Raw genomic sequence first — 13705 nt, 5'->3', positions numbered from 1 at the left:
TTCTATATAATATTTTGTATGACTAGGTGAGATTTTTTTTTTTCCTAGGTGGTTATAGTAACTTTCAATGGTTTATTCATTTTCAAATGAAGTAGCTGGAATTGAAGGAGGACTGGTTTCCTGTCTTGGCTCGAAGATATTGATTTGAATACTCATTTAGAATACTATTGACTTTTATCAAGCTTGTCAGATAATTAAGGAAAAATCACAACTTGCTAACCTCAGTTTAAGATACCTTCACCAAAGTTCATGGAATTGATTTTTATTTTTAAGAAAAAGTTATTTTGTATAAGGATCAGTTGACTTTTTTTTTTAGTGCTACTGGAAACACTATGCTCCTCTCAGGGCTACACTGGGAGCATAATACATAATAGGTGCATGAAATCAGCATTTGCTGCTGTGCTTGCTGCTTATGGTGCTTTTGTTTTTCTTTTCTTCATTATCTTGTGCTTGCAAGTTGGTACTGAATGCTCTGTTGTGCCTTTGTTCTGATTACTTGGTTTTTTCTTTGTCTGTCTCTGGTAGCCCTATAGTCGCTCTTCCTCCATGTCTTCCATTGATCTAGTCAGTGCCTCTGATGATGTTCACAGATTCAGCGCCCAGGTACTGTATTAATGTGCAGAGTGGGGGTTGCATATCTTTGCTGTATTTCATCCTCTTCTCTAGAACCTGGGTTTTTTGTTACATAAATCACTGCTTGCTTTAAACTAGTATGTTGAGACAAACAGAAGAGTTCTCTATTTCTGTACTAAATGGTTGTCTTTTTACATTCTGCTTGCATGCATATCACTTGTGCAGAGGCCCAAATCTTGTGAAACTATTGGATTTAATTCAGTAGCTTTAATAGAAATGCCTACAATTTGAAAATTTTGCATTTCTGATTATAATAAAAGTAGAATAACACCTGTTTTGTGTGGGATGGAGATGGTCTTTTCTTCAAATTGAATAGTTTCTCTTGCTTGCAAGGAAAGGTTTGATTTTTCTCTTTAACATTTGTTCATGACATTAAGATATTAAATATTAAGGTTCTGCAACTACTTTCATTGCTGAAAGTTCATAAAGTATGTTGTTGACAAACAAGATTGTGCGTATGAGAATTTTTACTGAAGAGTTTCAATATATTCAATTATTCTTCAGAAAATAAATCTGACATCCTAAATATGTCGATGTAGTCATAGTGACATATTCCAGTAATGTGCAAAATTACTCTGGGTGATTTCTCTGAATGTCATAGTTCAGAGTAGAATTAGATAGGTGAGTTCATGTGTTTGCTCTTTAGTCTCAGAAAAAGTTTGTCAGACATGGCATTCATGACACTACTTTCCTCCTGCTGTGGTCCATAATGTGACTGTGAATATGGAGCATCCTTCTGGGATCTGTTATTTTGGAGTTTTTTGAATTTATTAATTAATGCTGCAAACAACCTGGTTTTTCAAATAGAAGGAATGGATTTTCTCTTTATTAACAGAGCCTGGAATTATACCACCTGCAGACCTTACTACCAGCTTTATGAGCAGGACGCAAAAACTGAAGGACTTACTCATTGGACTGGAATCCCAGCAGTTGTCTTGACCTTTTGCAGTCAGTTTATTTGTGAAATTTGAACTTATGACAAGGCAAAACATATGCAGGTCATATTGCACAAAACTGATACCCTCACCTACTGGTACTCCAATAGTAAACTAAGTTTTCAAGTTCATTTTTGTTTGGGAGGAGGAGGGGAGATGAAGTAATAGAAAGCAAATTTGATTCCAAAGATAGGAACTTGTTGTCTGTCAGGTACAAGGGCAGTTCAATATAAGGGAAATTCATAGTTGCTAAAATATGTGGGCATCCTCATTTTCACCTGTGATAACGTTTGTGCATTTGTATGATAAACCTGAGTATTAGAGCACTGGTGTGCACCATTTTGAAGCAAATCTGAGGTGGACCAGGTCCCTGTCACAATAACACAAATGAGGATGAGTATAAGGATCAAACAGACTGGTAGAGTCAAGTTGTTGCTCTTTTCAGCTGCTGCATGGATTATACTATGTAGAAGTTAATACTGACTGCCTTTGAATGCAATATTAAATTAGTGGGCTCACTGCAGAAAGTATTTTCTTCTGAACTTACGGGAAACTAGTTTTCCGGCCCCCCATATATTTTCCCTAGAACACTTTTTGCCAGATCAAGCCAGTCCACCTGCTTTGGAGCTTCATCGCTACTGAGCAAGCAGGTGAAAGATGACTGAGAGAATGAAGAGAAGACCAGCACACCTTTTGGTGGCAACCTGCTCTGGACCTTATTAATGTATGAAATTGTCCTCTGTTCCCAGGCTGAGGATTTGGCTTTTGGAAAGGCAAGCTAATATCTTGATTCTGAATAAATGTGACTTATTTCTGGACTTCATTGATACGAAGGGAATTTTGGTATCAGTAAAAGGTCAAGTACAAACTTGCAGCCTTGTTTTTAAGACTGAGAAGTATAAACATGTGTTCTGATGGGAGCTGGTTCTTCAGTGTGCCCATACAAAGGCATTGATTTGTCTCTGCCAGTTGAGTGGGAGGTTGTGGGCGTAATGCTGTAATTGTTTTGCAGATTGCTTTTGTTTAAAGGACCATAAGATTTTAAAATAGATCATGCTGTTCTAGGGGTCTTTAAAGTGAAGAACTTCCCACTTAATATTCAGGCCAAGGCTGCAATGGCATGTAGGTTGCAGACCATTCCTGTAGCCTGCCAGGACCCCAGAGGTAAAAGCGTGGCCTCCCCCGTGGCGAAGCAGCTGTGAATCTTGACTCTGTGGCCCTGAAATACGTGCAAGTGGTTGGATTTTGACCAGTGTGTAGATTACGTACAGTTTGGACAGATAGCATGCACAAGGCAGTTGTAGGTACTGCAATTCCTTAGTGAAGCAGAAGGATCTCTTTAGATTACACTTCTGTGGATGCCTCCTTCTCTTCTTTCCTTGCTGTGCCCCTCATCCCTCTGCATTTAGCATAAAGCAAAAAGCAGCAAAACACTAAAGAAACATTTAAAAGCTAGCTTTGTCTTTAATAGCTTAAGAGCTAGGGAGGAAGAGACATAGGGACCTGAAGGTGTTGCAAGTAAATGCTGGGAGCATGACAAGGATTCCTTTTTGAAAGAAGTGTGACCTAGAGCTAGTAAATTGAATATTTAGCCCACAATCGTACCTGGTTTGGATTGTACTGTCATTGTTTCACTGGGGGGAAAGAAAAGTATTATTTAATTTTGCTTTCTACTTGTTGTACTACTTGCTCAAATATATGTTTTGTAAGCTATTTTATATGCACACTAGGCTTCATATTTTTGTATGTTGTGAAAAAACATTTATGGGTTCAGGCTGTTAATCGTGTGCATTTCTTAGACTAATCTTTGGTCAATTAACTAACCTTTGCTCGTAGTGCTTTTCCTTTTTTTAAAAAAAAAAAAAAGGTATTCTGGTAATTCAGGAAAATAGTGTCAATCATGCGGGCTTATTTGCTCTAACAAGTTTTAGTAGGCATCTACCTTTTGGGTGGAAAGAAGTTAAAGTGTTTCCAGTACTCATAAACATTACACACCAATAGATACCTTATATTTTTGCTTCTATTTTTATTTGGAGGAGAGTGGGATTTTGAAGGGGTTGAGGAACCAAAGAATCATAAGATTGCAGATTTTTAAATAAAAATCCATTTCCTTTTCCAGCACCCATTTTCATGCACATCATATGGAATTAAAAAATGAGATATTCACATAGCTTGATAAAAAATTATCAAATATTTGGCCTTTCAGAAAAGAATGCAAATGTTTAGCTAAATAATTTTTAAATTGGTATTTTATAATAGTAGCGAATCTGTATCATATTTTTTGAATGTAAGCATTTCTGTTCTTTTTTTTTTTTCTAGCTGGCAACTGTGCAAAGATGCCAATGAAACAGAATAGGCATGCTTTGCTCATGACTGTTTCCTTCACTGCTCTTCCAATATGACTTTTGATATACCTTTAGTTTTTTAGAGCTTGTCTGTCTTTCCCCTGCCCCCCCCCCACCTTGGCTCAACTTTTTAAATGGTCTTCAGTGAATATTTTACAGTGCATTGTAATTCTGTTTAGAGATATCTGAAGTAAGTTCCTATATGCTGAAACAAATCTGTCTTAGGTAGAAATAGTGAGTTTTTACAGTTCACAGATGCAAAGAAAGGATAAAAGTACCATAAAGAATGAAGCTGGAAGTTGAATCAAGATTTTGGCTTTTGTTTCTGAAGGCCAGAATTATCTGCTTATTCTTAACCTGTAATAGAAAGCCATTGCCCAAATTTGGCTCCTGCACAGGATTTGAAGTATTGACTTGCGGCTTCCAATACTGTAAAATCTCTGCCCAAGATGATGAAAAGAATGAGTAAAAATGTGTATTTTTTTTCATTCCAAGGTGGAAGAGATGGTACAAAACCATATGACATATTCCTTGCAAGATGTAGGAGGAGATGCCAATTGGCAGCTAGTGGTAGAAGAGGGAGAAATGAAGGTAAACTTTTGGGGTTTTGTTTATTTGATATAAGATGATATGCTATAAAGACAGATTCTTTCAGTCGGGTGGACTTGGCAGAGTTTGGTTCATGGTTGGACTCTGATCTTAAAGGGTCTTTTCCAGCCTCAGTGATTGTGTGGTTCTCTGGGAATACTATCACTCAGCAAGTTATGCTGTTAAAACTTCTGAGAATAGCATTGTTTAAATTAGGACTGGAGTGCACAAGAGCTGTGGCTTCTAATATACTGATTCATACAAAATCCTGTGTAACTCTCACAGTAGCTTTGTTTGTAGATTCCTTTCTCGTTCTCTCCTATTTGACACTTGGTACCAAAATGATGTGTAAATTCAATGTATAAAAATGTTATAGAGTAGCAAGCTACTGTGTCAGCTGCTTTACTGTACTTGTATGGATCCTTGTGCATAGTGGTAAATAAAGTAGCTTAATTGTTTTTTGAAGTAGATATTCTTAAAATATTGGCATTTTAATGTGAATTGCCATATAAGAATGTCTGCATTGGTAGTTACCAGAGAACACTGATATGAGAAATTATTCATGTGTTAAGTCTTCTAGGTAAGTATTTTTTTAAAAAAAAATGATAAAATTTTAAACAATTAAAACGTGAGTTTTCACAATTTCTGTTCTACGTTTCTTTTTATTGGGCTACAGGTATACAGAAGAGAGGTGGAAGAGAATGGAATAGTTTTAGATCCTTTGAAAGCAACCCATGCCGTTAAAGGGGTAACAGGGCATGAAGTTTGCCACTACTTTTGGAATGTCGATGTTCGTAATGACTGGGAAAGTAAGGAATTGGTTCTTAAGCTTTGCATGTTTATAAGCAAAGGTGTTGTTTTTACCATTGACCTACTATCTGTGGTTGTTTACTGATGGATTTTTTTTTTCCTCCCTTCCTCTTTTAGCAACAATTGAAAATTTCCATGTTGTGGAAAATTTAGCTGATAATGCAATCATCATTTACCAGACACATAAGGTAATAAAACTTCAGCCATATTCATATGTTACTGATACAGTCTGGGCCATATGTGTTCTAATGTTATTCTGTAATATTTCAATAGCTTAACAACTTAAAATACTGTTCAAAACAACAGATTTTTCTATTAAACTGCAACTTTGTCAATTTTTCAAACTTGTCTTGATAGCATAATGGGTCGTGCGTGTGTCTGTTAGAGCTTGTAGTAACAAAAGGGGACTGGTTTTAATCTCTAAATGTATCACTGCCAGCAAGGTAAGAGCCATGTAAAGCAAACTGAAGCCATAAATGAACACTGACTATAAGGAAGAAACCTGTACCACTGTATCGTGTCTTTCGTTGCAATAATGCAAGCTATTGTTCACCACAATTAGTTGACATACACGTTTGCATTATGAAGTGGTATAATTGCTGGTACATTTGTTCTTGTAACTTCTTTATGTTTTTCTCCCGCCAGCCAGTTCTATTGCAAATATACCAAAATGTTCATTTGAATTAGAACCCAAAAAGTGTAACTTAAAGGTTCAAAAAAAATGAGAACAAAATGTACAGACTAATCTTCTATCTTGCATGATTCCAAGTATTAGTATACACAAATATTAGACCAAATATTTGTCTTTGATAATTTTACCAGTAATGGGGTTACCTTAAAACTTGTGTAACGGAGGACTTGTGATTTTGAGCAAGACAGTTGTGTAAAACTTTATGGTGGTGTGGTAAAAACTAGACTTTTTTCCCCTATTGAGTGTCAGGAAAATGGCTTTTGTATATTTTCTTATTTTATCAGACATTTTACTTCTGAAACTTTCTCTTAAATAATATTAGTTTACCACATTGGTCTTACTGAAGTAGAAGCTTTTTGAAAAAGCATTTGTTTAAGTATTTGTCTCACCCTCTCTCTCTCTGGAGACTTAAGTAACTGTAGACACATCTGTTTATACTGCACCACTAGTTCAGTTTGCAGCTTACAAGTATTAACTACCATGTAAACCTGAGGTTGAGGGTACAGGAGGGAAGCTGCTTCTTCCTGTTCGCCTACTGAAAAAGTCACTGCAGCTTGACTTTCTGCATTTCAAAGTCCTTAAACTTTTGCCTTAAATTTTTAAAAATGAAGTGTGGCCATATAACATGATACACATCTGTATAGCAGCCATGTTCTGTTTCAGTTCTGAAAATGAAATTACTCACTTGAAGAAACTTTTGCTTAAATAACATGACTGACCTGGTTTGCCTTGCTTGTTTTTTTCCTTTATCTAAGGATAGTAAGTACTTAATTTGCAAAACTGGAAAAGTTTATATTCAGATGTTTCTCTGCAGAGGGTGTGGCCAGCTTCTCAAAGGGATGTGCTGTATTTATCTGCCATCAGAAAGATACCAGCGTTCAGTGAAAATGATCCTGAAACGTGGATTGTGTGCAATTTCTCTGTGGAACATGACAGTGCTCCTGTAAGCAGTGTTTTCATTCTATCAAATTATGCTTTTAAGAGAACATTTTTCAGTTACGTAGTAATGGGAGGGGGTTATGCAAAAATACAGTTTATTAAAACCAGGTGATATAATCGCCTGATGAAGATGTCCTGAGCCAAAAACATTCCTGCCTTTCCTCAGCAGTTGGCAGATCTCAGGTGTTGCAGCAGAATGGAAGGAAAATTTGTGGAATTGAGGTTATTTTGTATGGAATCAAATCAATAACTCTTCAGTATTATCAGATATAGGAGGAGGCTTGTATAGTTGTAGATATTGAACCTGTTAAACCTCAATTTTACACAGTTCTGCCTTGGTTCTGTCAGATAGTAGCAGTGATTGTTTTCGTTGGAGTATTTATCTGCTGATTGCTATGCCATAGCCTGCTTACAAGGGAATAGTTATTAACTGATATTTGTAAATGCTGATACATTATTCTTTAAATATTTCTTTACTCATTTGTCACAATAATTGAAGTAATTCACTTGAAATATGTATTAAGCAAGAGAAACCTGAGATTCCAGCATTTTAGTTTTATGCTTTCCCTATTCACTGACATTCATGTTAGATACTACTGGAATTCTAACTCTCAGAAACACAGTTTCTGGAATGTCCTATACTGGATAGTAAATGAAAATGCTAGCAGTCAAATATGCTGAAAAAAAATTACTTTGAGGCTTACAAATGTTTCATTTCTTGGCAGCTGAACAATCGCTGTGTCCGTGCCAAAATAAATATTGCTATGATTTGTCAGACATTAGTAAGCCCACCAGAGGGGAACAAGGAAATAAGCAGGGACAACATCCTATGCAAGATTACATATGTAGCTAATGGTAAGTCTAAAATTTTTCAGTATGATATTCATTATATATGCTAATTCTGGGGAGCTGAAGACTGGCAAAAAAAGCTTCATGCAGTTTTCTGTTTAATTTATATATAGCATCACACTTGTGGTCTTCGTGTTCAAAAAGACTCGAATTAATGTGGTACAGGAATCAATGAGATCATTCATTGTGTGGCATTCTGGGAGCAGTTAATGGAAATGGTGTGTAGCTCAGTCCTAAGTACAGAACCTTCGGATGGAGGAGGGAAGGCAGAAGAAATGTCTGCCACTGGCATGACAGCATAGGTTTTCATTTCAGTAATATTATGGGGTTTTTTTTCATGTATGCTGTAATTTTTTTTTTCCAGAGTCGTCTTGTTAGGCTGAAAAGCTCCTGGTAGTGAAGATACAGTTCTTACTCTCGGTGTTAAGGAGGAGCGAATACATTTTGTGTGAAGATTTTTGCAAGCTGTATAATCTAGTCTCAATTTTTTAAATTTATTTTTAACTGGTAAAATTATTTGCATTGACTGAAAAGTTATCAAAACCAAACTGTATTGTTACTGTACCCTCTATTGACTATTGTAGTATTTGAGCTACATACTTACTAGCTGCAACTACAAAACACTTCTGGAGTAGCTCACTTCAATATTACTTTTAACCAACGATTACATGTCTCACTGAAGAGACAAAAGTCTGAAAAATTGGTTCACTAAATCTTTACCGTATAGGAGTGAGGTAATTCGTAAATCCTGTACAAATAATACTATATGGTGTTAAACTCTAGGGTAAGCTGCTTTCTTTCCTTTTTAGAAGTTTCCCAATTACTTAAAATATATTTTCATTGATAAATTCTGAACTATGATTATATGGGAAGTGGCAGCTTTTTCAGCAAAATACTTGCCCTGTAAATTGAAGCATCTTTTAGAATCAGTTCTAATTTTGTTTGAAGTCCTTTAAAAATAATTTGTAAGACATTGTCTATGTAGCAGTTCTTCAGACAAATGCAGAAGTTATTGAAAAGTTAAAACTGACTTCTGTTTTCTTTGAAATAATAAGTAACTCAAGTCTCTGTTTATTGGAAGTCTTTAGAGAATACCATGTTCCATTTGAGCATTACCCAAAGACTCACAAAACATCATGTTCAGCGTTTTCTAAATAGTGGCATCACAGAACTGGACTGAGCATAAGAGTACAAAGTGCTACACTGCAAGGCATAAGGGCATTAAAAAGAATCGACGATTATTATTCTTTCCTGTTACTTCAGAAAGAGTTGCAGGACTAATAAACTTAAATTTTATTTTCTAGATTTTAGTAGGTGCACTTGTATTTCAATGTCTTTCTTCCTGTCTGCTTCTAGTGAACCCAGGAGGATGGGCGCCAGCATCAGTGTTACGGGCAGTGGCAAAACGAGAATATCCAAAATTCTTGAAGCGTTTTACATCATATGTGCAAGAGAAAACAGCAGGAAAGCCTATTTTATTCTAGTATTAGCAGGTATATGTTCATTTTTTTTTTGTTCTGGATTCATTGTTGTGAATTTAAGGCCAAACAGAAGTATTCAATCTAGAAATGTCTTACGATTCGCACGAATTCAGTGCTTTGTTTTAAAACTATATTGCATACATGTATTAAAACTTTCGTGTAATTTGTGTGTAATATTAGCATGACAAATAAGGGCAGCACAAGTTACCAAGTATTAGTTTTTGTAGACTTTCATTAGTTTATCTTGCAATTTTTTGCATACATGTCTGATTTATGTAGAAGTATGAAATGATTAAGTATCATTTTTCCTCAGCTATCACAGGCATTTTACACTTGCTCTGAGAAGAATACATACTGAAGTTTCTCTAGAGCTTCACGAGCTTTTAGTATCTTAAATTCTACTTGTAAGTCCAAATTTAATAGAACATTATGAAGGTCAAAGTATTCTTTTATATTGACAGAACAGTTTTGGTCTAGAATTTTTATTAATGGAACTTCTCTGACAGACCAGTGTCAATTACTGGAGTATTTAAAAGTCTGAGACTTCATTTTTTTTTTAGCCCTTCTGATGAGCCTAAGAAAGAAAAGGGACTTACAGATGCTTTCTGAAATCAGTGGATGTATTTTAATGGTATAGATCATTGTGCTAATCTAAAATAATTTAAACATTTAAATGATCGTATGACTTAGAAGAGGATTTCTTGATCACTCTTGGGCCTGTCTGAATCTGTCAGACATAAGCCTTAGTTCTAAGAAAGGCTTAGCTTAATTTTTGTTAATATAGACTGTTGCTATATATTTCATTATATATAACTGTAGTGTCAAACTATCAAATTCCCTTTGGTAGTTCTGTTATTACAGCATGATCCGAAAATGAGTTTTCATCACTTTTTCAATGCATGACATAGGCTACCTCTATTTTTGAGTTCTATTTATTATGTCAGACACCAGAAGTCTTAGTTGTTTGATCCATCTGTAACAGGTAGCCCTGTAATGATTCACATTTTTAATTGTATATTGTTACGGAACTAGTGTAGGTGAACCATTAAAAGCAAGGCTGTTGTGAGCCAACAGTTCAAATGTGATCATAGCAGTGCTGATACTATTTAAGGTGTTTAACAACTTTTTCTTTTTGCATTAGTGTTCAGCCTTTTCAGTGCTGTATTTTTGTCTTTGCTTACCTGCAGCAATCAGAACAAGACTGGGTGAGCATTCCATGTTGGAGAAGTGACCATGCATAGAGAACTCCATGCTGGAACGAAGGATCTACAGTCTTTTTATGGCCCAAGTTCTAGGCTTTGTATACTGAAGTGAAGAAGTGTTGCAACACCATGAGGCTGAGTATTTAACACTAGCTCTCTCATGCTAACTTTTCTTGCTGAATCAGTGTGTAATTATAAATACATGTATTGATAACATGTATATGGCTCTATTTTTATTTGCTTGCTTTAGAAGAGGAAGGACGCGTACAACTTTGAATCATCAATGTGGGTTTCTGCTTTAATTTTGAACAAGTTGCAGAATTTCACTGTCAACCTACCTAAGATATTCACACGGTTTTTGTGCATGTGTAAAAAGCACAAAAGACAAATGCGCATATAGCATACTGTATGTGCTTTATATGCACAAAAATCTATGTGGTATTTTGAGGGGGGAGAGAGAGGACTTCAGTAAAGCCTAGGTGACTTACTGGTAGGTTTTGTTTGGCTTTGTATAATCATAGTTCATTGCTGCTGGTTTCTATAATGAATCTTCTTGTTACATAAAATGTCAGTTAATAACTGAGGGCTGTCAATATCCTTATGACTTTGCCTTTTCTATTGTCTTACTCTTATGACGATCTTTGGTTCTGAAGGAGTAAGAGTGTGAAAAGCTTTATTTTTTTTTTCCAGATATCTTTATATTTCTATTGTATTTTTTAGTTATGTAATATGTGCTACAGAATTTTTGTTATTAAACATGATCCAGAAATATATAGGAAGATTCTGTATGAGAGAGTAAGAGACTAACTGAAAGCTAGAAGTCATCTGTCCATGCTGTATGTGGACTGCTTTCTTGCATGATATCCAGGGCTTTCCTGAAGCTGTGAGAAGGTACACTATAATATATATATATTGAAGTAATTTGAACTACATAAGACAACATTCCCAGTCTAGAATGAGGATGAGTACATTATTTTCAGATCCTGCATGTGTTTTCCTCATCTCAGTAAAGCCATGCTATGAGGTTCATGTAGAACATTATTTGCCTCTTGATCAAAAACCCATCAGAGCCATAAGGACGCGTAATTCTTATTGGAAAGTTCCCTTTGGTTGCTGTGAGAATTTGAATGTCAGATATCTGCCTGCCTTTGATTCTGGAGATGCTCATTAGGAGAGGACTCTGGCAGACTGGTACTGACTTTGAGATCTCCTATCTGTGTCCCATAGTTGGAAACTCTTGGGAGACTGCTCGGTGTTAACTAATCTGTGTATCTCAAGAAAAAAGTTTTGATATATTTTTTTCAAAAGAAAGCTGAAAGTCTTATTTGATAAGAGTATGGTTGGTGCCTGAAAATAAATATAATATAGTAACTTAATGAAGATTTGGTAGATGATTAAATGTGATGATCTGCAGAGTGTTAAAAAACTTGATCTATTCATCTTCTCCATACAGATGAAATCATACATTACACATGATTACACATGCATGCGGATTTTGTGCTCCATAACTCTTCCCGTTTTATTTGCCTTTCTCTAATGGTGTGCATGGAATATGCCTTATTACAGAGTTATTCTGTTAATTTGAATATGTAGAGAAGTGCCTATATGGTAATGCTAGTAAGGCAAATAAGATGAAAATTTGTACACGTTTACTATATCACCAGTGAGCATTTTATATAGCGATGTTAAAAAAAAATCTTATACCTCAAATGTACTTCATCTTTTTACAATCAACCAATCAATGGTTCATTCCACCATAGCCACTGATGGGAACTTTAAAAAAAAAAAAAATGCAAAGAGTTTAACTCCTTATCTGCTGTTTCTGGTAATTGTTGGAACACAAGCAAGTTTATTAATTTAATTGGATAGCTTTATTTTACAAAGGTATGGAAAGTTTACAAAGCAGTATATAAACTTATATAATTAGTTGCATTTGCACTAAATGTGATGTACTTTTGCGATTTATTCTGTAAATAATTACACTACAGATACTATTTGTAAAAAAATGTTTTGCTTTTAAAGGCACTGGTACTTCACTACAGCTAGCCCTGCCCAGTCAGTTTAAGAGGCTTCTTAAAAGAGTTGAAAGATGGAGAAATCTATATTAACTGACCTCTTTAAAAACAAATGGAAAAAAGGCAGTTCTCTGTAGGCCTCTCAGATTGTCCGTGTGCAAGTAGCCATTAGATCCTTGCTTCTGGAAGAGATCTTGCTTTTATAAAACTTGTCATGTCTGTTGAGCCCATCCCTCTTTTCAGTCACTGCCACACATCTGTGTGCTCTGAGTTCCCTTTTTCCTGTTAATGGATCGGTAATGTTTATACAGCTGTGGCAGTCTTCGCAGAAGCAGCTCGTGACTCTAGAATGGAGCTGAACCAATTTGAAGGGATGAGAATGCAGCAGTCTTCTCTATTAGATATCATTCTCTGAATATCTGTGTCTGTCTGGGGAATTTGGACAGTGCCAAACTAGATCTGAAGGAACTGACTCGATAGAACTTGTCTTGGGAATGCCGATGAGATGGTCATTGTTTTCCTATCTGAGAACTTGAACATCTTATTTTGACAAATTTACCAGTGAAAAATGTGATGCACTTTGAAAAAAAAAAATTACCTTTTACTTACTTGGGCTGAGCTGGCTTATCTGAAGTTGTGCATATTCTCTTTAATCAGATTGCCCACCTGTATTTTTGTCAAGTTGTACAGATAACGCTGTATTTGAATTGCCACTGTTCATCTACAGACTTAAAACATGAATCATATTTTTGAGTACCTTGAGTGTGTAGAGTGTAACTGTTTGTTCTATAATAGCTTTATGATCCTAATGATAAGTTTTAAAAATTAAAAGAAGTTGGCTCTTCCATGTTACAATCACAAATTTAAAACCCGTATTTAAAAGTGAAAAGTATTAAAAATTATGAAAAAAAAATCCTGGTTTGTGGTTATTTTTAACTTTCAGTGCTTTGGAGAAACTTATTTAGAACACATCTTACCTTGTAACCAACTTTTAGATCCTGGATAAAGTCATATATAATATTATATGGAAAACATTTAAAAGGAAAGCAGTTTCCTTGTATTACTGAGATGAAAACTTGAATGCCAAATTAGTTTATACATCAAAAAGCTCATTTTGTGCTAGCATGTCAGAGGCGTGTTAACAGATGTTCCCGTACAGTATACTCTTAATATAGAGCACTTCTAAATTATTTCAGCTCATTTTCATTTGCACAGAA

The 13705-nt window shown here is 35.4% G+C and overlaps 1 protein-coding gene across 4 annotated transcripts in view; it reads left to right on the top strand.

The window, feature by feature from the left end:
• Positions 1-13365, top strand: part of CERT1 (ceramide transporter 1) — an 80701-nt gene extending 67336 nt beyond the window's left edge. For 2 of the 4 annotated variants that reach the window (XM_065657874.1, XM_065657875.1), the window contains 8 exons: positions 526-603; positions 4409-4504; positions 5178-5310; positions 5429-5499; positions 6817-6945; positions 7667-7796; positions 9147-9283; positions 10459-13365. In XM_065657874.1, coding sequence (XP_065513946.1) covers positions 526-603; positions 4409-4504; positions 5178-5310; positions 5429-5499; positions 6817-6945; positions 7667-7796; positions 9147-9274 — 765 coding nt within the window. In that variant the 3' untranslated portion in view covers positions 9275-9283; positions 10459-13365. The remainder of the gene's footprint in view (positions 1-525; positions 604-4408; positions 4505-5177; positions 5311-5428; positions 5500-6816; positions 6946-7666; positions 7797-9146; positions 9284-10458) is intronic. The other 2 variants (XM_065657876.1, XM_065657878.1) reach the window with 1 other exon arrangement.
• Positions 13366-13705: the final 340 nt, after the last annotated feature.

This window comes from Caloenas nicobarica, chromosome Z, assembly GCF_036013445.1.
Source record: "Caloenas nicobarica isolate bCalNic1 chromosome Z, bCalNic1.hap1, whole genome shotgun sequence".
NCBI lineage: Eukaryota > Metazoa > Chordata > Aves > Columbiformes > Columbidae > Caloenas > Caloenas nicobarica.
Note: the sequence above shows the minus strand (reverse complement) of the source record. Positions and strands in the feature narration are given on the sequence as shown.